At 34.7% G+C, this 27302-nt stretch overlaps 2 protein-coding genes across 3 annotated transcripts; one reads left to right on the top strand and one right to left on the bottom strand.

Annotated features, from left to right (window-relative positions):
- The first annotated feature begins 752 nt into the window (after nucleotides 1-752).
- LOC110109502 (serine/threonine-protein kinase PBL27) lies at nucleotides 753-17741 on the top strand. 2 transcript variants are annotated; one of them, XM_020840599.2, is made up of 5 exons: nucleotides 753-1168; nucleotides 2202-2371; nucleotides 2714-2903; nucleotides 16281-16672; nucleotides 16910-17741. In XM_020840599.2, the coding sequence occupies exons 1-5, from the start codon at nucleotides 1030-1032 to the stop codon at nucleotides 17504-17506; spliced, it is 1488 nt and encodes a 495-aa protein (XP_020696258.1). In that variant the 5' UTR covers nucleotides 753-1029; the 3' UTR covers nucleotides 17507-17741. The 2 variants fall into 2 exon arrangements, with proteins under 2 accessions (XP_020696258.1, XP_020696257.1); XM_020840598.2 differs by having other exon boundaries at nucleotides 754-1168; nucleotides 2175-2371.
- A 2105-nt stretch (nucleotides 17742-19846) lies between these two features.
- LOC110109463 (ABC transporter G family member 23) lies at nucleotides 19847-27251 on the bottom strand. The gene is made up of 4 exons (XM_020840532.2): nucleotides 27235-27251; nucleotides 26662-26738; nucleotides 22617-23218; nucleotides 19847-21205 (listed from the first exon to the last, which is right to left on the bottom strand). Exons 1-4 carry the CDS (start codon nucleotides 27249-27251, stop codon nucleotides 19847-19849), a joined length of 2055 nt encoding a protein of 684 aa, XP_020696191.2.
- Between the last annotated feature and the right edge of the window lie 51 nt (nucleotides 27252-27302).

Genomic DNA, 27302 nt, shown 5'->3' with positions numbered 1-27302 from the left:
AATATTTGACATAGAATACTGAAAATTGGGCAACGGTTGGTAGTTTGATCAGCAACCCTCCTTACAGGACGTGAGACTAGTGACAGAGAAGATGGTCATTGAAATTTAGTGGCTAGCTGATTTCAAACATTTGTCGGTTTATGGGTGTTAGTGTTAGCACTTAGTAATTGTATGGAGATCATCAGTCTTTTGTTAGCATTATATCATGATTAACTGCAAATATTAAAAGTTTGGTAATGATTGATGGTTGGATTGGTCACTCTCCTTATAGGGAGAAGTGATTGGGTGGTAGAAAAAATTTATGTTCGAAGTTAATGGCTAACATATATCAAGCATTGGTAGGCTTGATTATTTAATATTTTTTGAACATCTCAAACCCTTAATTATCTCTCAATTGGGCGATCTAAAGCTCGTCACATTCATCTTATTATTTAAAACAAAACACAACAAATATATATATATATATTTTTGTCAAAAATGATGTTTTCAATATAATCAATCATATTATTTTAGATTAAAGAATAAAAAAAATAAAATAAAATATAAATCCCAAACCGCCCCAAATATAAAACAAATCTCTGAAGTCTGAACAAAGGGAAAGTTCACTTACGCGGTTAAAACACCCCAAATCCGTAAAACGTCATATTTTAAGACTGTTTAAGAATATATTTAATAATCTTTATTACTAAGATTATAAAGTTAATACAGTCATTATCATCTGCAAATAATCCTTTTTCGCGACTCTTTCTCACAAACTGCTGACTTTTTTTTATTTTCCCACCCTTCAGCCCTCTCTCTCTCTCCTTCCTTTATCCCACCATCCATTGTGGTTGCTTTGCTCTCCCTTAATCCGTTCCGTATAGGGCAAAATTCGATTTTGATTTCTTTTCACTTTACTGCGATCGGCGGTGTGTGGCAGCTTCGAGCACTTTAGATGCGATCGAGGCTGAGAGGAATGGGCTGGAGGTCTTAGAAGAGCTCGGCCTGGAGAAAGATCGCTGTTTTGTGCTACTTACCTAGCGATCTGAGATGGGTTGCTTCCCATGCTTCGGATCGTTGGAAGAGGAGGAGGAGGAGAAGAAGAGAGAGGTGAAAACGGGCGGTGCTGATTTCAGTAAGGAGGCTTCCGCTGCGCCCTCTTCGAACCAAATGACGAGGGTTAGCTCTGGTGATCATTTCTCTCCTCTGATTTTTTAGTTAAGAATTGGATGTTGGTGGATATTTTTTTAAAGCCCAAGTGGGTTTAAGCTTGGTTAGCGTCTATCTGCTCGATCTGGAATGCTCGGTTCTATTTCTGTTTACTCTGATCTGGGTTTCGTGATTCAGTATTCGACAGTAATGGCATGAATAGTTCTGTCGATTGTGCCTTTGTTTCGGTATAGGAGTTTTGGATTCCATAAATATTGATCATGGGTGAGAATTACAGATGTGGAGCTGTCACTAGAAGTATATTTATATTGTTTCTGTGAGTGAATGGTTATTATAGTATGATACATAATTTTGTTGTTTTATATAGCATTTCTTTGATCTACCTGAAAGATTTTGCTATTTTATTTTATTTTATTTTTTCATTTTTCTTTTTGGAAATGTTTGACATTTCAGCAAGTCCAGAAAGCAGTGTTATCCCTGTAGATTTATTGCTGATGAATGGAATAAATTTGTTCTAGGTCATCTTGATACAAATTTGCACCAGGATGGCTATATAATTGACATTTCTTGCACAACCAAGTGACTAGATTCATGTCTTCTATTTTCTTAAGTCCAGATATGTCTTCTGTCAATGGAATTTTATCTTCTATTTGCATTCATGTACACGCTTTAAGATTAGAAATTTAGAACACATGTTACTTAATAAAATCATTCTGATGTGAATTTGTACTTTTGTCATGTTACAATTTTTTCCCTGATAAATTGGGCCTATTGTGGTTCATTTCGATCACTGAATCTTTGAAATCATCTAAAATTGTTGGTTTTTTATGTTCAGTTCTAAACTTACCCTGACATGTCATTTTTTAAAATATCTCCCATCTACTTGTCCTATACTGATGCTAATTGGTTCATATTTTGGAATCTTGTATTATGAATTGTTGCTCCCATATTTCAAAGAATCTTCATTTTTTTTGTTTTGCATGTCCGGTAATCTTTTATTTACTTTTTATGAATTTTTTGCAAAGATAAATCAAAGTCACGGAGTGTTTCAGATTCGAAGAAGGAAACATTGGTTCCTAAAGAAGGAAATGCTACACATATTGCAGCACAAACATTCACCTTCCGCGAACTTGCTACTGCTACTAAAAACTTCAAACCCGAATGCTTATTGGGTGAAGGCGGCTTTGGCCGTGTGTATAAAGGGCGCTTGGAGAGTGGTCAGGTTTGAAGAAATTTCAGTTTAATTAGTAATTTAAATTTCATTTTTATTCATCTGTTTGTGGATGTAGCATTTTTAATAGGTATCTCTAGTACATTGTAATCTAATGTTAGAATTTTCTATGTTTTGTTAGAAAAATTAAATTTGATAGTAAAATTCTCATATGAATCATGGCATTAGGCCATTTACTTTGAGAATTCAATAGATCCCTGATTTTCGGTTCAATAACACATGCGGTTTCCTCTATGTCAGAAGCATTTTGCCCAATTGGTGATTATTCCAATTGGACTATGCTCTATTTTTTCATATTCCAGTTTTGATAATGGTTAGTGTTTTGATATGCAGGTTGTTGCTGTGAAACAGCTAGATAGGAATGGACTTCAGGGAAATAGAGAATTTTTGGTTGAGGTCCTGATGCTCAGCCTCCTACATCACCCTAATCTTGTCAATTTAATTGGTTATTGTGCTGATGGAGATCAGCGCCTGCTTGTCTATGAATATATGCCTTTGGGGTCACTGGAGGATCATTTACATGGTTAGAATTCATCTTTTTTTCATTTTTATTTTTTATTTTTTTGCAATTTGATTTTAGAAATTTCTCTGTAGGAATTCTAATTGTAGACAAAGTTGAAAATGGTTTGATAGCTTCTCATTGTAGATTTACTTTTTAATTTGTGATCAATTTATCTTACGAGCAAATGAAATTCTATTAAACACACACACAAAACACCGGAATATCCTTGTACAGGACTGACACTTAATGTTCAGCTCGGATTATGTTTGATGTGACAGTCATAGTATTGCAAATGTTTTGTCAAAAATCAAGGTATTCGGGTAGTAATACCTCTATATTTTGAGTTTTCGCTCACTAGGTATCATGATATATTGTGTTATTCTGTTGCTTATTATGCTGGCATGTTTCTATACTTCATAAAAGACAGATTTATGGATTATGTCCATTAATACTTCTGTCGAGCTGGATTAAATAAAGCCAACTAAGCTAGGACAAGGATGCTGGCCCTGCTGCAGCACACAATCAAATCTTAACTCAACAAAATATGAATGGTTATCATCTGCACTTCAAGTTGGCAGTTTTAATCATTTTATAATGTTCTCAATTAATGTAAATTTATCATGCTCTCTTTCCTAGTTTACAATATTTTTCTTTGTTAGAAGTCATCAATCTAAAATCTTCTTAAGAATTTACTTTATGAGGTATTCAAATTGGAAAATAAGTTCGGAATTAGAAAAAATAAGTAGAGATTGCATAATAGAAGGATGTTTCTGTACATTTTAAGCGATAGAAGTTAACATTTTCTGGATTAAATTGGAACTTAATTGTGCTTGCACTCCTTTTCTTCGAACAGAATAGTGATTTAGTTCTTTTAGTCATCCAATAAATTATTTATGTTTATCTGGTGGGAATTTGCAGGTGATGTTCAATTATTTAAATTTTGTTTTCTATTTTCCATCCTTTCGGTTTTTGCATTTGGATTTAGTTGGTTGATTGGCTTTCTAGGAGGGCATTTTCTTAGCTAACTTTCTAAAGATTTACAACCTTTCTTGTGCTTGGGAGAACGACTACAATTGCAATCCATGGTATGTGTCATGTCCTGATTGTAAGTAGGGCCGACGTTTATCGCTCTTATTTGTTCTTGTTGGGTGATAGAGGTTCTGAGTAAAGAGAGATGGTTCCTCTGTTATTTTCATATCTAAATGAAAATATCTTTTTATCCCCTTTGTAATTGAAACTAATAACAATATTTTGGAAGGTCTGTTGTTAGCGCATCTTGGACTTAAGCTGGTTCTGAGTCTGATTTAACCATTATATAATTTAGACACTCTCAGATTTTCTTTATTGGAAAGAGTTTCCTCTGTACTTCCCCTTAATGGAACTTTTTGTATTAGGTTTACTATCCTTAATTTAATTTTATATTCCTGTATTTTGAATAGAGGCTTATGCCTAGTGTCATTGTGAATGTCTTTATGGTACTTGCTAGCTTTCTTAAGAACTGCGGATAACTGATTCATGGCCTATTTCAGTGTGAAGGCAAACCAAGAGTTAATTTTTCATCATTTTAGTCAAAATTTAACAGCCTTTAACTAAATGCCTTTTGATGTTTTCATCTAAGTTATATCTTCCAGTCTAAACTCTTACATCTTGGCCGCCATGCACATCATCATACTCATTATCTTATTAATAATTTGGTGTTGTCTTTAAAAAGTATCAATGCGGGATGATCTGAAATCTCCTCTGTTCACTAATCCTGCATTTCATGGTGGCTTCTTTGTTTCGTTATTCTCCTTCAGTTATCCTTTCCTACTTCTCCAAAAGCAAGTTTGGTGGTTCTATTTTGATGTACTTGCGGTTTTATTTCTCCAGATCCAGCGGCTGCTTCTATACTATCTCTAGGTATTGTGAAATCTGCGGCCTCTTGATTTTTATGGTTGATCTTCTACAGTTGGGACTGCTACTGTTAGTAATGTACAAAATTTAAACATTTTTTTTTTAATAAAATTTTAGTTGGATTTGTTATTATTTCTATTTTTAGGTGTCAACTGTTTGATCAAGTGAGAGATGTGAAGATTTTCTGGAGAAGTTATATCTTTGTTCAAGTATAAGACTTTTCTTTCTTTTTCGGCTTTTGGTTATTTTTTTTCTTCTATTACATCTTTTTTCTAAATTTCGTTAATGGATTGATCAAGTGGTTTTACTCAAATTCGATTCAACTTAGTTTTATTTTACTCAATTTTTATTTAATTTGGTTTTTGATAAGAGAGAGAATTTCAACTTGTTGTATGATTTTCTTTGTTCTTTTGTATTTCTAGTTGACGGCTTTTGGATTTTTGTCTGATTTGATTTCCTTAGTTTATTCAAATTTTTATCAAAAGCAGAAATTAGTTATCAGAAGATTAAAGAGTCTGTGTCCTGTAATTTTTTCACTTGTATCATAATTTTCATTTATATATATATATTATTTTTCAAAGTGCAGCACGCATAGCCAAGTGAAGGTTTTTTTTAGCTTCAAAGGGCACATCATAAAGTGGTGCTTTAATTAATAAAATGGCATTTTTTATTATGTAGACCATTTATACATGTTACAAAAAGTTCAAAAAAATATAATATTAAGTCAAATTAAGTAAAGTTAATATCTAGCTATATAAGCCAATCAATTAGAATGTACATGATTCATACATCTAGACTAAATAATTAATCGCATAAGGAAAGTCAACACATTTCTAGTGAGCCTCAATGCATGAATGAGGGAAAAATTGGAAGTAGTTTTCTTTCAGGTTGATTATACTTGTTTTAACCAAATATTTCTTAATATTTAGACTAATGTTCTCTAGATATGGGGTTGAAATTTTATATGAGCATAATCCCTCATAGTTCCGACCCCACGTAGTGGGATAAAGGTTTGATGTTGTTGTTGTATAATCCCTCATAGTTAATTATCCTGTTCTCTCACTCGTGGGAAGTACTCTTAATTGAGAAGGTTACTTAGACTCAAATTGCAAGCTTAGATTTGATAGTTATATGTAAATTTAATTGAGTAGGGAATGTTCGGGAGAAGGGTGGTAAACCTAATTGAAATCTCTTGGTTCTATCATCTTTATTATGCCCAAGATCATGGGCTTTAAGCCATAAGATTTTTGTAGCTTGATTAGTAACCATGAGTTAGCTTATGTAAGGTATCCCGAATAAATTAGATTAAAATTGTAGATGCATCAAAGATTTGCTTTCAAGATTAGCATCAAATCATTTACTAGCTAGCCATGCCAGTTTTGATGAATTGTTTTGAGGAATTTGAGCTGTAACGTCCAAGGAGCCTAATTAATGACCATGGTTTCCATCATCTCAGGCATCCAAAGTAGTTTGTGTTAGAAATGTGAGTGCTTCAAAGGCGCGCTTTCAAAATTAGTATTGACTCATTTACTGAAAAATGGCTAGTTGTACTAGTTTTTTTTAATAACTCAAGAGCATAAAGTTTCATCGCTTTTGGCATATAAATAGTGGATATGACTAATAAGTGCTCAGATGCATGATCATTAATTATTCAAGATTTTTAGCTTAACTTAAAAAGATTATCTGAGATATGTGGGTTTTTATTTGTTTATATGATTTTACTTGGGTTTTCTTTGATTAGTGGACTTCCTAGCATAGAAGTTGATCCGAATTTTATTTTGGTTGGGACTGACTTCCACTGGAAGCCAAGCTTTGATTTAGTTGGTTTGTTTGCTTTGTCTCAACCTAAATTAATTTAGATGTGTCTTACATTCATTGGAAAACTCATAAGCCAGACTTATAACCTTGCTGAAGAGGAAAGCTTAGTGATGGGTCTTATGGCGTTATATTGAGTTAAGGTTGTGCATTGTAGGGCTTGATGCTCTAATTATAAAATGACCTATAAATTATGGGCTTTAGAAGATTAAAGAGTCTGTGGCCTGGAATTTTTTCACTTGTATCATAATTTTCTTATATATATATATATATATATAAAATTTTTTAAAGTGCAGCACGCATAGCCAAGTGAAGGTTTTTTTAGCTTCAAAGGGCACATCATAAAGTGGTGCTTTAATTAATAAAATGGCATTTTTTTTATTATGTAGATCATTTATACATGTTACAAAAAGTTCAAAAAAATATAATATTAAGTAAAATTAAGTAAAGTTAATATCTAGCTATATAAGCCAATCAATTAGAATGTACATGATTCATACATCTAGACTAAATAATTAATCGCATAAGGAAAGTCAACACATTTCTAGTGAGCCTCAATGCATGAATGAGGGAAAAATTGGAAGTAGCTTTCTTTCAGGTTGATTATACTTGTTTTAACCAAATATTTCTTAATATTTAGACTAATGTTCTCTAGATATGGGGTTGAGATTTTATATGAGCATAATCCCTCATAGTTAATTATCCTGCTCTCCCACTCGTGGGAAGTACTCTTAATTGAGAAGGTTACTTAGACTCAAATTGCAAGCTTAGATTTGATACTATATGTAAATTTAATTGAGTAGGGAATGTTCGGGAGAAGGGTGGTAAACCTAATTGAAATCTCTTGGTTCTATCATCTTTATTATGCCCAAGATCATGGGCTTTAAGCCATAATATTTTTGTAGCTTGATTAGTAACCATGAGTTAGCTTATGTAAGGTATCCCGAATAAATTCGATTAAAATTGTAGACGCATCAAAGATTTGCTTTCAAGATTAGCATCAAATCATTTACTAGCTAACCATGCCAGTTTTGATGAATTGTTTTGAGGAATTAGAGCTGTAACGTCCAAGGAGCCTAATTAATGACCATGATTTCCCTCATCTCAGGCATCCAAAGTAGTTTGTGTTAGAAATGTGAGTGCTTCAAAGGCGCGCTTTCAAAATTAGTATCGACTCATTTACTGGAAAAGGACTAGTTGTTCTAGTTTTTTTTAATAGCTCAAAAGCATAAAGTTTCATTGCTTTTGGCTTATAAATAGTGGATATGACTAATAAGTGCTCAGATGCATGATCATTAATTATTCAAGATTTTTAGCTTAACTTAAAAAGATTATCTGAGATATGTGGGTTTTTATTTGTTTATATGATTTTACTTGGGTTTTCTTTGATTAGTAGACTTCTTAGCATAGAAGTTGATCCGAATTTTATTTTGGTTGGGACTTTGATGAGGACATCGCTCAGAGATTCAGACACGTGTACCGGCGACAGAATCGTAGATCGACGGCTACGATTTAGCGTCTTTACTTTTGATGCATTATGTTTTATTTAGTTTTGTTTTTTTTCCAATTTTACCCCTATGGGGAGTGTCTTCTTATTGTAGCTCGGAGGGCTAGTTTGTACTTTTCCTTTTTCATGTTAGAGGCCTATATATAGTGGCACTATGTGTTGTAGTATGATGATGAATGATTAAATGAATTTTTTTTTTGTCTTCTTCTTCTTGTGAGCGCACTAGAGAGAAGGGAGAGCCTAACGTGTGGGCAAACGCAATACCCACCAGTCACCGAAAGAGTCCGTGGCTCGTGGTCTGGTTTTTTTTTTTTTTAATTCTTCTTCTTCTTCGTTTCTATTCTCCGATTATCACCAGCCGTTTTCTCGTCATCCTCCCACTACCAAAATACCCCTTGATCTCCACCTAAATCTCCTTCCACAACTCCACCTGCCGGCTTAGCATTTGGCCACCCCAACCCAACACCAAGTCCACGTTTCCCTCTTGACCGCCGACCCCTCCATTTCACAATTCATTATGATGGTTTTAAATCGCCATAATGACTCCCTAAATTAGCTCTTGCAATAAAGGAAGGAGTTAGAAAATTTTGAAATTCAAAAACTTTTCATATTTACAAAATTCTAAATAAGGAAAGTTTTCAAATTTGAATCCAATCTAAATTCAATTTAGAGAGGACTCATTATTTTCCCTCCTAATTGGCCTAACTTGTTTGGAAATCTCCCCCACAATCCTCTCCCCTCTTCCTCTTAATGTCGCCGGCCACCTATAAGGAAAATTCCCTCTTTGCTTCCTAATGAGGCCTCATCTCTCATTAATTTGAATTCAATTTTAAAATTAGTTCCCTCCAATTTTACTCAAAATCTAAAATTATTTTCAGATTTGGATTAAAACTCTCTCTCCCCTTCATAACCTAACCCAACTCTCTTTCACCCAAACCGCCCTCCCTCTCTTCCCCCCCCCCCCTTCATAACCTAACCCAACCCTCTTTCCCCCAAACCGCCCTCCCCCTCTTCCCCCCCCCCCCTCTTGTGAAACCCTAGTGTGCTCATGAATATTGAAGTCAATAGAAGAAGACAAACTCTTCCTTCGTCATCGTCATTGGTACATGGCCAATCCTGAGGTCGATCACGGCTTCGCTTACAACGACCTAGGAGAAATCGATATTCTCCACTCCCCCTTCTACGAGCCTGAATGGGAGTACGACGAATCGGTGGAAGACTACGTCTGCCGCATCCTCTACTGCTTAGCGGAGACGATTGATCTTCAAAAACCTAAGACGCCTTGGCTTCTCATTGGGAGATCTACCCCTTCTCCGTCCTCGGCTACCTCTCCATCAACGAAGACCTTCGGTACCATCTTCCTTGTGGTAGTCTCTTTCCTCGTATGCTTTGTCTTCATCCACAAACGCCTAAGAGTGATTGAGTGAGAATGAACTCTAAGTGACTATATATTGATGTTACGTTGTGGATTCTTGTTTACTTGCTTTATTATTTTGTTTTCGTAGTTATTGTGATTGTTTTGTTATCCTATTTGTAACTTTCACAATTCTTAATCTCTTAATGAAAATTCTACGAATTTGATTTGAGTGAAACATAAGTTCTTAACTAGCAAAGTTCATGCTCAATATTTATTGTTAAAACCTAAGCAACTCTTGTCGCATGTTTGTTTCAAATCAGACTGACTTCCACTGGAAGCCAAGCTTTGATTTAGTTGGTTTGTTTGCTTTGTCTCAACCTAAATTAATTTGGATGTGTCTTACATTCATTGGAAAACTCATAAGCCAGACTTATAACCTTGCTGAAGAGGAAAGCTTAGTGATGGGTCTTATGGCCTTATATTGAGGTAAGGTTGTGCATTGTAGGCCTTGATGCTCTAATTATAAAATGACCTATAATTATGGGCCTTACAACCTTGCCCTGTAGGTAAGGCGACCTAATCGGTTTCATTTGTTTGATTCTAATTTTTGATGTAACACATGTTTTAACACGGAGTCAATAACCAACCAAGACCATTAGATAAATTTGGAGATGGAAAGAACAAACTAAGGTGGCATGATTGTCAAATCAATGAAGTTGATATTGAACATATTTGATTTGGCTTCCTAGGGGCATTATAATAATTTATGATTTGAAATGTTATTTAAATGATTTTTCCATTGTAAAGGGGTATTATGGATATTTAGATTAGCCAATGTTATATTGGAATCCATGAAGCTCTTTTGAAACTTTTTCCAAGTTAAAGGAGCATGAGCACACACTTCTTTTTTTAGATGTTGGCCTACTTGTCAATGTATTTAAATAAAAGTGTGTGCCATCTATAAAACATATATGTAGTTTATAATATCTCACAATTATTTGAACAGGTTGAGAGGGCTTGGTGCGTTACATGCTTTTAGATATATTAACACACTTTTCAAATCAGTTCTGACTTGAATTTTTGTTTTGACTAAGAGTTTAGTCACTTTTGATTCCTGACTAAGGTTTGTATTATTCACATTCTACTTTGATTTTGCATTAATTTATGTAATACTTTCATCAATTTTTTAAATGATCAAAATAATATTGATTAACCAATGTTATAGTTAAATCATTTGTAGACCATTAATTTTAAATTAAGTCAATTGGTGAAACTAATAGACTATAAATGCCCAAGGTAACAAAGAAATAAGGACTAGAACTACACAACATTTCCCATTCTTTTTTGAAGGATTTTTTATGTAAAGAAGACTGTGAGATGCGCCTTGATAAATGTCATAGTGGAGCATGATACAACTTGCATCGTAAGGCTATGAGACCATCTTTATAGCTTTATAGTGGGGTTTGTGGTGCTATTTACGTCATAAAGATTCAAAAAATGGACTAGTATTTTATGCTTGTTAATCATGTAATACAGTAAATAACCAATAATGCCATAGAGCATGACAAGATTAATGTTTTAGGAAAGGCTACAAGGTACACTCTGACAAATGCCATTATAGGATGTAGCTTGACTTATGTCGTTAAAATTCAAGAGTGATGTATTAATTATTTTGCAAATTGGTAAGATCTCCCCTTAGTTTTTGTTAATTTTCTTCTTCTAAGAAGGCTATGAGGCGGACCGTCAAAGATGCCATAGTGGAGCACGATGCGACTTACATCATAGGAAAAGCTATGAGAAGCTCTAGCAAATGCCATAGTGGGGTGCAAGTTTTCAAGAAGAGGATTGTTGGAGAGGAAAGAGCGTATGAGGGACAGGTGAGAAGATTGCAAGAGTAAAGAGTGGGCTGAAGAGCTTCATTCATGGGAAAGATGCTTGTGAAATCTGTGTTTTGCACTTATTCAATTGTTCTTTAGGGCGCCTTGACTTGTCATTGATGAAAGGGAAGAGTCACACTAGTTGTAGTAGGTGTGGGAAAGAGCTCATAGGAGACGTCTTGGCTACAGGTGGTTTGCAATGATGTGCAGGTACTTTTTTGTGGTAAATAATAATATTCATAAGACATCATACAAGATGCAAAATCAATTAAAAAAAAAAGAATTAGAGACATATTTACTTCAAAGTGCATTTCAATTTTTACTACAACATAGCTGGTAGTTTGAATTACACAATAATGAAGGATAAGTAAAATAATTAATGGAGATGAACTATGAAGCAATCGTATGAAAATTTTAAAAATATGTTTAAGATTCATCTTAGTTTTTTTGGGTTAATCGACAAACCAAATAAATGTTTGACAAACCAAATAAATGTTTGACAAACCAAATAAATGTTTGATTTGAATAAGATGTATGCATCATATGAATAAATACTTTCTTTATAGAAAATAATAAAATTGTTTAAAGTGCAACTATAATAAATAATGCACTTCTGAATTTAGTTTGACATGTAGCTTTAAGGGTATGATTGGGTCAGTTGTAGCATTTTATAAAATGGTTGCAAAATTGTTGTAGGAAAGCTAACTTAGTTACTCTAGTTGCAAAAAGTAGGTTTGCTTCATAAAAATCTCTGGAAAACAATGAGAAAGTAGTAGCCAAACGAAATTGTGGTTGTTCTTTGAAAAGCAAAGCAACGAGAATTGAGAAAGCTGTCCTAAATAGACCATAAATTTTAATTTTTCTCAAAAATTGTTGATGTAATTGAATATGATAAATAAGGTTTTTTTTTATGAATTTATAAATCAAACAATCAAGAAAAAAAATTGATATAGATTTTGTCGGTCAATATAAAGCATAATATGTGAAAATTTTCTCAGGCATTACATGATCATAATGGGCATATCGTTAATCAACGTTACATTATTTGATTTGTTTGATTTTGAAGTCAGGAATTTCCTAGTTCATTTATGATTTCAACTTCAGATTAATGTTTTAACTTTTGTTTGATTGTAAGTTCAATAATTGGATGCGTTCTACATCAGCAAATTCAACTATTTGAAATTCAAAAATATTATATCATTCAAATTATTTTTTTAATTTATCAATCCAATCTTAAAATGATTTAAAGTCTTGTATTCCATCTAATATAAACATTATCTCATATTTCATAGTGGTCGTGCTGAAAAATGAAACTGTGTAGACTCATATCTTGATTGATTTTATGTTAAGTTATGTTTCAGTTAATTGTTATTTTAGATCTATTTAGATTTTTTTTATTTTTCAATAAACCTCATGAAACCTACGTGTAGAAACACTATGATATAACCTTCAACTTTGATACGAAAAATAATGTTAAGGCATTCTCAGGTCTAGGTTTCTAATACACATCTAGTATGCAACTATGCAATCAATTAATGAAACACACTCATGGAAAAGCAAGCTATTAATCTCAAATTAATAATTTGATATTTTTTATGAAAATAAAAAATAGTTTAAATCTAATTCAAAATATTTGTCTCTGATAAAAATTAGTAATAAGAGAAAGATTATGAAATCCACAGAAGTGATTGAATTTCATGAATAGAAAAGAAGCCAAATTGTAGAAGTTTTGAAAGGAACTAATCGCACTTTCAACCAATAATGATAAAGGAAACAAGAGGGAGAGAGAGGGAAGTTACCAAAAGGCGAGCTTCTCACTTGACTGAAATTCCAAAAGAAGAAGAAACTCACCATTCCTTCCCTCTCATTTCCTAGTCACCTTATTTATCTCTCTAAGACTTGACCTAAACCTTATCACAAGCAAAGGTTGGACAACAAAATATCCCTTTCTAAGCTTCTCGGGTCCCCCATCTCTCTGTCTCTTAAAAAATTGGACATTCTGATTCAATGCTATTAGTTAATTGCCCTTCTTTCCTTTAGTCTCACTTTTATCTTTTCCTCTCCCTCGAGAGTAAAGTCTCTATCTCCCCCTTATTTTTTCTAGCAGAATGATTTTATATAATCTTCATTAGTTTGTACAATAATCTAATTATTCATCGCTAAAGAAATCGAAGCTTGTTATGGAACAAATGCATGCCATCATTGGAGTATAAGCTTTGTTGCCTTCCTCACCTTGTCAGTCAAAATCCTAGTCGTATCATCATATGCCTTCCTTGACCAAATCAGCCTTCTTGACAATGTCATGATTGAGGAGTAACTAGTCTTCGTACCCCTCATTCCCTTTAAAACGACCTTCCTTGTCATTGCCCAACACAACCAAGATATTGTATGATTCCTTAACTCATTATTATTATCAGTACCTTTCTTGCACCCCCCCACCATCACCCAATTAGTCATTGTCAGCACTCTTCTTGATTGCCCACCCAAATTGTAGAAGTTTTGAAAGGAACTAATCACACTTTCAACCAATAATGATAAATCAGATAAGAGGAAGAAAGAGAGAGAGAGATAAAGAAGTTACCAATTGGCAAGCTTCTCACTTGACTAAAATCCCAAAAGAAGAAGAAACTCACCATTCCTTTCCTCTCATTTTCTAGTCACCTTATTTATCTCTCTCTAAAACTTGACCTAAACCTTATCACAAGCAAAGGTTGACAACAAAATAATCCTTTCTAACCTTCTTGGGTCCCCATCTCTCAGTCTCTCAAATTGGACATTCTAATTCAATGTTATTAGTTAATTGCCCTTCTTTCCTTTAGTCTCACTTCATCTTTTTCTCTCCCTCAAGATGAACTTTTCCATAAGAGATAAGTCTCCATCTCCCCCTTCTTTTTTTCTAGCAGTATGATTTTATATAATCTTAATAAATTTTTACTATAATTTAATTATTCATCGCTAAAGAAGTCGAAGCTTGGTATGGAACAAATGCATGCCATCATTGGAGTATAAGCATGTTGCCTTCCTCATCTTGTCAGTCAAAATACTCGCCTTCCTTGTCATCATTGCAGACACCAAATCACTCTTCTTGACAATGTCATGAATGAGCAACTAATCTTCGTCTCTCTCATTCCCTTTGATATGACCTTCCTTGTTATTGCCTAACACAACCACGACCTTATATGATTCCTTAACTCATTGTCATTGTCAACACCCTTCTTGATCAGATTCATAAGAGATACCAAGAGTTTTATATGAAAAATCCTGAAAATGGGAAAAACCACGGGGCCTGACCCAGTTAAAATGATTCCACTTGTATTTGTAGTTAATTATAAATGGTGCCTTTCTGTGGGGGGAAGTCATTAACTCAATGTATCATATAGAACACATTATATAGTTGGAGTTGGAAGAATCTAATGATAAGAGAGACATTCTCAAAAGAATGTTGGCCTGTTCATTTGGTTGCCAAGGCTGTATTTGGGCAATGAAGATCAGAGGGACTGTACTCGATGGCAACAGTGGTTGGAAGGACTGTAGTCAGGAGGTGACAGTGGTTGGAGGGACTGTAGTCAGCAATTGATGGAGGTTGAAGGAACCGTAGTTGGAGGGTGACGGTGGTTGGAGGGACCATAGCCGCCGGGTGGCGGAGGTCAAAGGGACTGTAGCAGGCGGGCGATGGTGGTTGGAGGGGCTGTAATCAGCGGGTGACGGAGGTCTCAGGGACTATAATTGGATGGTGACAGAGGTCGGAGGGACCGCAGTTTATGAGTGATTGTGATCAGAGGTACCGTAGTCGGTGGGCGAAGATGGTCGGAGGAACCATAGTCGGTAGGCGACGAAGGTCGAAGGGACCATAATCGGCTGGTGTCGGAGGTCGAAGGGATCGTAAGTCGGTTAGTGATAGTCGTCGGAGGGACCGTAGCGTAGTCAGCGGGTGACGAAGGTCTGAGGGACTGTAGTTGGCAGGCGACGGAGGTTGGAGGGACCGTAGTTTATGGTCGACGGTGGTCGGAGGGACCGTAGTCGGAGGACAACGGTGGTCGAAGTGGTGTGTCGATGGAAGCTTGACGGAGGTTTGGCAATGGTTGGCCGCAGGAGGTGGCGGCAATTGCGGCCGGGTGAAAGTCTGGTGGTAGTCGACGGCCGGGAGGAAGTTTGGCGGAGGCCGGTGACTGGTCGGTGGTCCGACAACAATCGACCGCAGGGTGGTGATCCGGCAACAATCGGCGGCGAGCGGTGGTCCAGCGACGGTTGATGAAGGTTCGCCGGCAGTGGACAGCTGTGTGGAAGTGTGGCGGCGGTCGGCGGACAGGCGGTGATCCTTTGGCTGCCAATGGCTGGGTGGTGGTTTGTCATCAATTGGTGGCCAGGCGGTGGTCCAACGACGGAGGTTCGTCGACGGTGATGCTTGAGCTTTTGAAGCTTCAGAGCTTTCTCCAATCTTTAGCCAAAGATCTCCCCTCATGTAAAAAGTTGGGGTCTATTTATAGATTTTTGTGAGTAGCACACCCCATAAAAAATGAGGGTTATTGCCCACCATTGCATCGCCATCATCAGGCTCCTTGCCCTGCACATCACCACGACTTGCTTCAAATTTCATGGCCATATGGCTGAAGTGCTTCAATTTTAACCATCATTGTAATCTTGGTCGCTATGTAGCACTGCATTACATTTACTCGTATTTGTGTTTCCCCACTTGATCAGCAGAAGTGGACCTAACGAAATTGGTAGCCATGATAACTTCAATCCAATGTTAGAAAATTTAGGCGGGTGGGAAAATAAACTTTCTTTTCCTAGAAATAGAAAAAGTCTATATATGTATATTCTCTCTTCAAGTCAATATAATGTTGAGGTTCCAGGTATCTGATTTTTCCCTTCGTTCAGTAACTAACAATTTTTTTTCTCAGGATCTGCAAGTTACTTTGTACATTAACTGATTGGCTTTTTTTTAGATCTCCCATCCGACAAAGAACCCCTTGACTGGAATACACGGATGAAGATAGCAGCTGGTGCAGCTAAAGGGTTAGAATACCTGCATGATAAGGCAAATCCTCCAGTAATTTACAGAGATTTCAAATCCTCAAACATTCTGCTTGGTGAAGAATATCATCCAAAGCTGTCAGATTTTGGATTAGCAAAACTTGGTCCAGTTGGCGATAAGACTCATGTATCCACAAGGGTTATGGGCACATATGGATATTGTGCTCCAGAGTATGCTATGACAGGGCAGCTTACCCTCAAATCTGATGTCTATAGCTTTGGTGTTGTCTTCCTTGAGTTGATCACAGGGCGGAAAGCAATCGACAACACCCGACCTGCCGGGGAGCAAAATCTTGTGGCTTGGGTGGGTTTTCTCCATTACTTCTACCTCTCTCTCTCTGTATCTTCTTTAGGAAAGGAATATTGGTCCCATCACTGCTTAGCAACTTTAGTCATTCCTTTTTTGTTGCTGCAAAGTTTTCAACTATATAAAGAAGCAAATAACATGTGCTCAAGTTATCAGCTGTTTTGATTCATTCCATAACTTCTGCAGTCATTTTTGGATTTCTAAGTTGGTATGATCATATTGTATTCAATGCAGGCTCGTCCGTTATTCAAAGATCGACGCAAGTTCCCAAAAATGGCTGACCCATTGCTGCAAGGCCATTATCCCATGAGAGGTCTCTACCAAGCACTAGCTGTTGCTGCTATGTGTTTGCAGGAGCAAGCTGCAACCCGGCCTCTGATCGGTGATGTCGTCACCGCTCTCTCGTACTTGGCTTCGCAAACTTATGATCCCAATGCTCCTGCAACACAAAGTAGCAGAGTAGGGCCTTCTACGCCAAGGTCCAGAGACGAGCGGAAAAACCATGGAAGCGGCTCTGACAGTAAAAGTGCCACAGATTCGCCGCATAGAGATTCTCCTAAGCTCAGGCTGAGGGATTCTATCAAAGGGATGAACTTGGGAACTGATTCTGATGGCACCCCTGGAAGAAAATGGGGCTTGGAGGAGCTCGAGAGACAGGAATCCCATCGAGATAGCCCAAACCATCTTGCTAAACCAAGAGACTCTCCAAAGGCTCTCAACAGGGATGCTGACAGAGAGCGTGCAATAGCAGAGGCCAAAGTTTGGGGAGAAAACTGGAGGGAGAGAAAGAGAGCAACTATGCCAAAGAGTTTTGATAGTACAAATGAGTAAGAGTACTTATATTATAGGATTGGTATTGCATGTTGATCTTCCTTCCATTGGTCTTATATAGTTTTTTTTTTTCTCTCTCTCTCTCTCTCTCTCTTTTTAAAAGGCAGTATAGCTTTATCACCTTCTCTCAATTTCTCCTTATGTGAATAAAGATTGTTTTCTTCTATGAGACCCATCATTCTTCTTTTCTTTTGAATATTCCTATGTGAGCTCAGTTGCAGCTGTTTTCATGCAATGCCTTTCTCATGATTTCCCTCTTTAGTTGGATTATGGAGGAAATGTTGATTAGGGGAGCGGATGGTTGCATTCTGAATGTCTTAGGTTTTTTTTGGGACAACTTTGTTGGTACTTTCTATAGCAGCTTTTTAGTATAAAAATTTTGAGTTCAAAAAAATTTTATACTAAAAAGTTGTTTTATAAAGCACTAAAAAAGTTGTCTCAAACGAAGCCTAAATGTTTATTAGAAGTAGAAGCTCTATGTATTTCAAGCTTAAGCTTCGTTTTGGAAGACTTTTTTATTACTTCTTAAAATAACTTTTTAGTTTAAAAATGAAAATTTTTATACTAAAAAGTTATTTTAAGAACCAACAAGAAAGTCTTCCCAAACAAAACCTTATTGAAGCATTAAATAACAATATGATTATCACAGTTTGGGCTCTTTATCATCTTTCTGCTCTGCTTTTGTGAGTATTTAGGATTCTATGTATTTCAGAATATAATGTAAATTAAATAGAAAGATTGGTTGATTGATGGTAAAATAAATTATAAATTTTTATTCAATTTTTATTTAATCGACTATTTGAATATGTAAGTAATATTTATTTTTTTATTTATAATATAATAAAAATTATAGAGAAAAAGAGAGAGAGATAATTCATCAGAGAGCGGTCTATGTGTTAAAATAAAAATGGATTACAAATTTTTAATAGAATAAAAGTTCACTATAAATATAATAGTTGAAATAAAACTTATGAGAGAGATGCTTCCTTGAAGATAGGAGAGCAATATCAGGTGATTTTTATTTTTAAAAGTTAATTTAAATAGAAAATTAGGGTTCCTTAAAATTGGGGTGGTAGCTTGTGATGACATAATATTTGGAAATTAATTTAAGAAGTTCACATAAAACGAAGGCCTTATGAATTATGATGACCCGATTAGAAAAGTAGAGGTATGAGATTTGATTTATGTTAGAAAAGATAGAGGCAGACCTAAAAAGTATTGGTTAGAAAATATTAGAAATTGTCTTTGTTTAATAGATTTAAACGAGAATTTGACTTTCAACAGGACGCAATGGAAAAAAAGATTCATGTAGCCGAGGACAAAGGTTGAGACAAAGGCTTGATGTTGTTGTTTGTTGTTGTTGTAGGAGAATTAAAAATTTATCAAAATGATTTTTTTTTTTGTTATTTTAAATTGTTTGTAAAAAATATTACAAAATTATTCTACATTTATTTTATTTTATATGGAGTAATTGAAAATGAAAAATTCTATATTGCTGTGTTTTTATTGGGAAATGGGGCATCTTTTTCTGTAAATTTTTTTTTTTTAAAAAAAAAACCAAAATTACTAAGATCTTATTTGTAGCATTTTATTAAGAAATTTATTGAGGAGATTTCCCAACTTATTTATCTGATAAACCGAACATCTAAGGGCGAGATACTTTGCATAAAATATTAGTTTAGGTAACAATTCTGATAAACAAATTGCTATCAATGATCACACGTGGATTCACACGTGTATTACAAATAAGATGGAATAATTATCTTTATTCTTCGCAAAATTATGAAATTGTTTTTGAAATTTAGTAGATTTTTTAAGTGAGAGTGCAAAATTGTTGAAACTTTGGCCTCCTTCAGGACGACATTCTTACTATTTTTTAAAGTAGTTTTTTAGTACAACATTTTAAATTTTTATATTAGAAATCTCTTTGTTGAAACAGTAAGAAAGCAGCTCCAAATAAAGCCTTCATTTGAGGAGAGATCATCAATGAGAACTTGATTTACAATAATTCTTCAATATATTCGATAAAATTGAAACAGACAAATCATTTACAAGATATAAGATTGAATATATAAATGACAGAAAAAGATTAAGGTTCCGTTGGAGACAGCTGTCTTACTGGTTCTTAAAGCAGCTTTCTAGTAAAAAACTGTTTTAAGAAGCACTAAGAAAGCAACCTTGAACGAAACCTAATATTATAGATCAAAGATAACTTTCTCTCTCTCTAAGTAATCAAGAATAATATATTATAGCATACAAAATATTGTTCTAAGACAATAACAATTTCATAATAATTAATGATGCAAAACAATATTCATATAGAGAAACAATTCACTAATTTCAAAGCATGGTTCTTGAACTCCTTCTAACCAAAACCACCCAACACAATACCCTATAAATCAAAAAGAAGCCACACATAATCCCCACATTCTCCCACCTAATATCCCTCTCCAAACCCCTACTCCTCAACACATCTCCACCGTTCATCACACAAACCGAATTTTCTTCTCCCTGCAACCACTTAAAACACCTATCTTTTTCACTCCAATACTCATTAACCACCAAAGCGTCCAACGGATACCTATACAGAGAGACGTAATACATGAACAACCAATACTTCGGCAAGCTTTCCTTCCCTATAAAATACCCAGAAAACAAGAAGAAAACCCCTAAAAACAAGCAGATTAGATAGTTTCCGACCACGTAATCTGACGCAACTGCACTCAGGAACAGAACAAGCGAGCTCGCCATCAACACTATTAACCAAACCGCCATTACGAAGAACAAGAAAGCTTCAAGGTTCGGGTTCAGTCCAACGAGCCAGTAAGCAGGACCAGCGAAGAGGATAGCCACTACTAGCAAGAAGGGTACTGTAACAACTGTATTGGCCAACATGTAAGAAGAAAGTCTGTACATTTTCCTCGAAGATTCTCTCATTATAACGCGGCGCTCTTGTAGGAATATCGGCAGAGCTTCCACGGTTGAGGAGAGGAGGAAGCTGAGTGTGAAGGCTAAGAATCCCAGCCTCTCTGTTACGCCTTCTTCGTTTGATTTCAGGTTGAAATAAATGCTGCCGAGGCTGAAGCTGCCCACGATGGCTTGAGCTGTTCTTGCTAAAAAGAGCTGCTTTGTTCTGTACATGAGCTTCCAAAACCTCCATGAGAGAGAACCCACTTCATTAAATCTCGAGCAGTAGTTGTTTTTCTTCTTCATAGTTACAGTACACTGGAGGTTGGCTTGTCCGGTTTCTTCTGAAGCGTTGCAGTTGGCCAATGTAGTATTCTGTTCTTCTAATTGATTGATGATTTCCATTGCGAATTCTAAAGGGTTGAGCTGGAGTGGGACCGTGTAGCCGAGGTTGGAAATGGAGGATTTGAGTGATAAGAGGTCCCCGAAGTGAGCTACTCTGCCGCGAGAGAGGAGAAGGAAGGTGGAGATGTATTTGAGGATTCTGTAACTCGGTTGGTGAATGGTGAGGATCAAAATTTGATTTTTTTTCCTTGACATGGAGGTGAGGAGGTCGATGACTTGGAGAGCAGAGGAGCTGTCGAGGCCGGAGGTGGGTTCGTCGAGGAGTAGGATGGGCGGGTTGTGAATGACGTCGACGCCGATAGAGAGGCGCTTTTTCTCGCCGCCGGAGATGCCGCGGATCTCCTCGTCGCCGACGTAGGAGTTGGCGATGTGATGGAGGCCAAGCTCCTGCATTTATGAGTTTAAAGTTCGTGTTGGATCGGATAGAATCTTTATGCAAATTTTAAAATTTTTGTCAATGCTTCTTTATTATAGGAATTGATTCTTTGAGGTGACCGTTAATGTATTATATAATTTTTTTAAATAAATTGAATTCAAATATAATTCTCAGAAGTTCATTTGTCACGGAATTTTATTTGGTCCGGGACCGAATGCAAGAAACATTCGGTTGTAGGCAAAAACGTGTCTATACCGAGGTGTATCGAACACGATACACCTCGGTATAGGCGCGCTTTTGCCTACAACCGGATGTTCCTCTGCATCCGGTCGGAGTACGTAATAAGCTATTTTATAGCTTTTTAATGTAATTTTTTTAATACAATTTTTATTAAAAAATTATTTTAAAAAATAATAAGAAAGTTGTTATAAAAAAAATCTAAGTTGTTCTAATAAAATCCTAGCTTTTTTAGTAATTTATGTACTAATTATTTGGCAAAAAAAATATTTCATACAATATATAATTACATGAAAAAAATTTATATAAAATATTTTATAAATTATCACAAGATAATTTTAAAAATCATTATATTTATTTTAATATTAATATTACATATAAAGAGTTTAAATAATAATAATTTTAAAATAAATTTAATACTTTTTAAATTTATATAATCAAAATACTCTGTAATAAAATTTTACTTATAGATATTTAAATATTTAATTATCATCAATTAAAATTATCCATTAAATCATTTAATTACCATAAAATATGGATATGAAATGTAATATAATTTGAATAAAATAATTCCAATTAAAATTTAACTATCTCATTATACACATATATTTTATTAAATTCACACAATTTCATTATTTTTAAATTTTGATACAACACATGATAAAATTTTATTGAATATATTTTAATTAAATAATTTTATTATATATAATATTATAAATTTTAAATTTATTTGCAACCCCCTTAATCATTTCAACTCAAGCCAATTTTTACAATAAAACTAACTATTTAATTTAATAATTTTATATTTGTACTTTTAGGCTTGACATAATTATCATAATAATCTCAAATTAAATTATTTATGAATTGAAATAATTTATTTATTTGATTAATTATTTTCCAATATTAATAAAAAATAAAAACATCTTTTAATATTAACAAAAACTAACAAGTACACAAACTAATTTCTCATATATTCTAATTCTGATAATTTATTTCCTAATTATAATAAAAAAATTCTCAAAACATTGTAACACAAATTTGTTTTCCTACTCAATTAAGTAAATGTGATTTTTTTAATGCTCCAAAGAAATTGCATTTATTCCCATTCAAATCCAATGATCGAAAGAACCTCCTCAGCAAAAATTCCCTGAAAGATTTTTTTTTCCCAACCAGAGATAAACCTACCTCCATTAAGCTTCTGACACGCTCTTCCCTCTCCTTACTGCTAACACCTTTAAGCCGAAACTTAGCACTGAACATGAGAGTCTCCTTCACAGTGAGCAGAGGCAAGAGATTATCTTCCTGAGTAACAAACCCGCAGAGCCGCCGCAGCCGGCCGGGGCTCTTTAGGGGCATTCCATCAAATGAAATGCTGTTGGGATTGAAGCTGGAGCGTTGAACTCTGCCGGAGACGATGCGAAGAAGAGTCGACTTGCCGGCACCGCTGGGACCGACAATGGCGAGCAGCTCGCCGCCACTTTGTGCGGAGAAAGAGATGGATTTGAGGACTTCAGTGGGCTTTGGATGGTTGAAAGGCAAGGAGGAAGGGCAAGAGGCGAGGTGGCCGAGGGAGAAAGAGAGGTTTTTAATGGTGAGTTTGTGGGAGGCGGGGAGAATGGGAGTGGAGAGGTAGAAGGAGGAGGAGGCGAGGGAGGAGGAGGAGGAGGAGGAGGAGGAGAGTGGAGTGGTTATGAGTTCGACGGAGTGGTCTTCCATGGAGGAGAGGGGAAGGGGAGGGAGGAGATGGAGGGGTGAGAAATTGAGCTGTTTGATTGGGGTGAAGGAATCTGCAAATGGTTGCTGATATGCTAAGTTTCAGAGAAGGGAATTGGTAGTTGGAAGAAAGTTGGATTGTTGAGAGTTAGAGGGAGTTTGGTTGTGTTAGGCTAGCGGTTTGACCAAGTGATGTATTGGTTCTGAATATATACATATATTTATATGATTTTTTGTTGTGATTAAGGATGATATTATGTTCAATTTTTGGAACTCATTTGTTAATTGTATGATTTTTAATATACTCATAATCAAAGATTGTTTGTTTTTTTTCTTGATACTCTAGTCATTAAAAATTAATTTGATTCAACTCAATATTAATGCACATTTTTACGATTTTTTACCATACACAAAAGACCGCTTTTGATATGATTGATGTCCTTTTGTGTTTGATAATACAAATGCAAATGTAATTGCATAAATATTGGTTGAAATTTTATTTAGAACCCCTAAAGAGGGTGGTCAGTAGTTACTATCTATTTTGGCTCATTGCAAATGTTTCAAAATTTATCCACGATATTGCATTATGATCACTATTGTTGGCCCCCTTTTTGGAACACCTTACATCGGTGACCAATTTATGGCCTCCATGGGTCAGATTGGACGACTATTTTAGATTGCAAATGGCTAGCATTAAGGGTACGTAGTTGGCCTATTATGAACTCAAATTTATTACACTTTAGTCAACTTTGAAGTGTCCTAAATTGCATTACCCAAATAATATCGTTCTCATGTCATTTGTTGATCTCAAAATTGAATTTCATAAGTTGCGTCACATCCATAATTACATATAACAATACATACTAAGAGAAAAATGACAAATGACAAAATCTATCACTATATAAATGCATTGGTTATATTGTGACCATTTATTGGTTGTAAAAAGCATTTTTCATATCACTAATGTCTTTTAGCAATTTTAATACAAATGCAAATGTTGTGATCATGAAAGTTGTGTTTGCAAAATAATATATGAGACTACCAATAAAGATAGTCACAAGTTGAGAGTATTTAATTATTGTCACTTTGGGCTTATTGCAAAGAGTTACAAAATAATAATAATAACAATAAGCAAATTTATTTAAAAATTGTATTACAACAAATGCTTTTGACCCCGGAGCATATTAACTTTCCGGCCAATCTATGGATTACATGGGTTAGATTGGGCTCATTTTAGATCTACTTGAGCCTCAATCTATTATGCCTTAATCAACAATGAGGGATCAAAAATTGCATTACCAAAAGAATATCTTACATCATTTTTTATCTAAGAATTAAATATAATAACCTATTCTAAAACATATGCTAAAGTATCAATTATATTCATAGAGATCATTTGCACATATGGGTGTCAAGATTTGTTTAAATTAGTGCTAAAAAATAGTTTTCAAGCTCATCTCCTGTCCACTTTATTTAATGACTTTATCTAACTACTTGAGTCATTTTTTATCAGTCGAAACAATTGGGCTTTTTGCATATATATACATTTTTTCATAGCTTTTAGTTATCTTTCTCTCTTTGCTTATGAACTATTTATGTCTCTTCATATTAAGCACCCTTTTTACAAAGCAAAATCTACATCTTCATTATTTTAATCTCTCATTATAGTTCTAATGATGATATATTATTCTCCAATAACTTTAATCATAATGTTTAACATTTTTGTGTCATTTAGTATTTTTTAACTTCTTATGAAGACCTAAACAAGCATTAAAATTTAAAGGTTTATATAAGCTCACCTAGTAAGTCGCTTCATATATATTGGGGCATTCATCCATTGCTCTTAGGAATCTATATATTCATCTTGAAAATTAGCTAATGTTCTTGGCACATTCTATCAGTAGGCCAACTCATCTCAATATATACTTTCTCTCATATGATTCAAGATCTTATCTAATTTGTGTGATGCCTAGGAATCATGCATCTCGCCTACCACACATTAAGCGTCTTGGAAATATTAAATAATTATGAAATATGTTGGATTTAATCCCTTCTTTTTTGGAGGCACGAGTAAAAATTATGATGCATTTACGTGCTTAACATAGAGGTCTCTCTCAAAAAACTTCCACCTCAATTCAACTATAGAATCACGGGACATTTCTGCTAGATCTTCCAAGTTCTCAATTGATGATACATAAGATGTGCCATCAATTGAGCAATTGGGAGACTTAGCAGAAATATTTTGAAACCCTAAAAGGTATCCCATAAGAGTTATTATTGTTCTAAAGCTTAGTATGATTCTAAAACTAAATAAGCAATTATTTAACATGTGACTAATTTTGCCTATTGTGCTATTTGACTTTGTTTAATACTCAATCGAAATATTTTTAGTCAATACTTAATTAAGTTTGATGTTTTTTTTTTTTTACTAAGTTATTTTAAGGAAAATATACAATAAACTCACATGATGTCAAATTTGTAATTCTGAAAAAAAAAACTTTTTTCTCAGCTTAAGGGTGTAGGATGAAAAGCTACTTGAGGTATTATTATTGATTAGGGAAGAACTTCTAAGAAATATGCTACTATAATCATAATAGGTGCAATTTTCATGGGATGTTAAATGATGTAAATTAAGAAAGTTTGCAATGATTTAAAATGAAAAGAACTTCTTTTTTTTTCTTTGTTGTCGTTTGAGCAATTCGAGCGCGGCTCTTACGGAAGGAACGAGTTTCGTTAACCAACGAGCCACATCTCGAGCCGCTACTAACATAAATTGAGGCATTGAATCTTTTGCTACCTCAATCATTATTGATAATTGCCAATGATGTTGATAGTTAGATGGCATTAAGTCGAGTTTGAGTGAGTTCACATCAACTTGAATTGAAGTCCAATAAAATTTTGAATCTGCAGCAGAAAATAAGCTTTGTAGTCCACCAAATTGACTGAAATTTTTTGCAGGATGAAAATTCTCACACATAGAAACTACTCTGTTTTAGTGTCGTTTTCATTTTTGAATGATAGAGGCTGAATTTAATTTCATCTTTTAATAACACTTTCTTATTGAAGGATTTCTTTCTATTCTTCCAAATAAAATGAATGATGGGATAGCTTAATTGACACTGAACACAATCTTAATGATCACATTCTTCGATGATTGAGATTAAGGCTTCGTTTGGGACGGCTTTCTTACTGCTTTTTAATATAATTTTTTAGTACAAAAAAATTCCAACTATAAATTTTGTACTTTAAAGTTGTTTTAGAAAGCAATAAGAAAGCCGTCCCATATGAAGCCTTAAAGAAGCTTTCTAGTACAAATTTTTTTAAAAATTTTAACTAAAAAACTATTTTAAGAAGTGGTAAAAAAGTCGTCCCAAACGAAGCCTAAGTTTTCATTTGCGACAGCTTCCTTACTGTTTTTTAAAGTAGATTTTTAGTACAAAACTTTCTTAAACTAGAAAATTTTGTACTATAAACTATTTTAAAAAATAGGAAAAAAACTATCACAAACGAAGCATACATTTATACTGCTTGTTGCAGGCTAGAATATATGCGGCAATAGAGTTTGAATTTTTCGTCTCATCGTTGTACGGATATCTACCACACAAGCAGAAAAAGATATAAAACATTTATAGTTTTTTGAGGATGGCATGACCCGTAAATATGAGGACGAACAAGGGAAAATGTGGAGTGGTTTGGATGGACAACTGATATTAAATCCCTTGATCATGGACCATTCGTCAGACATTTGAAAGTCTTAATGATATTGGAATTCGACGATCTTGGGCTCGTTGGATTTGTTTCGTCGAGCCGCTCGATTTGACTTTAAGCATGTCATGTTTGGAAACCGTTTGGTAATCCAAATTGTGGTTTGAACCTTCCAACAGCGCTTCGGGTCTTCGATTCAAACACATTTGGGCTCAGATTGAGTTGAATTTGGTGTTTTTGGATTCGTATTTCCGAGATGCTCAGTTCGACTGTAAGTTTGCTGATATCGGAGTTCAGGTGGTCTCATATTTAATTTTTGAAGCTTCCACCTGATTTTGCCTCGAGATTCGTGCCTGATCCAGATAATTTTTTTATGATATATCACTGCTTTTTCAATACCATTTCAGGACTGATGGACTGATTCCTAATCATTAGAATGAAAAAAGATGAATA

Source organism: Dendrobium catenatum, unplaced genomic scaffold, assembly GCF_001605985.2.
Source record: "Dendrobium catenatum unplaced genomic scaffold, ASM160598v2 fragScaff_scaffold_1644, whole genome shotgun sequence".
In the NCBI taxonomy this organism is placed as follows: Eukaryota; Viridiplantae; Streptophyta; class Magnoliopsida; order Asparagales; family Orchidaceae; genus Dendrobium; species Dendrobium catenatum.
This window is presented reverse-complemented; position numbering and strand designations above follow the sequence as displayed.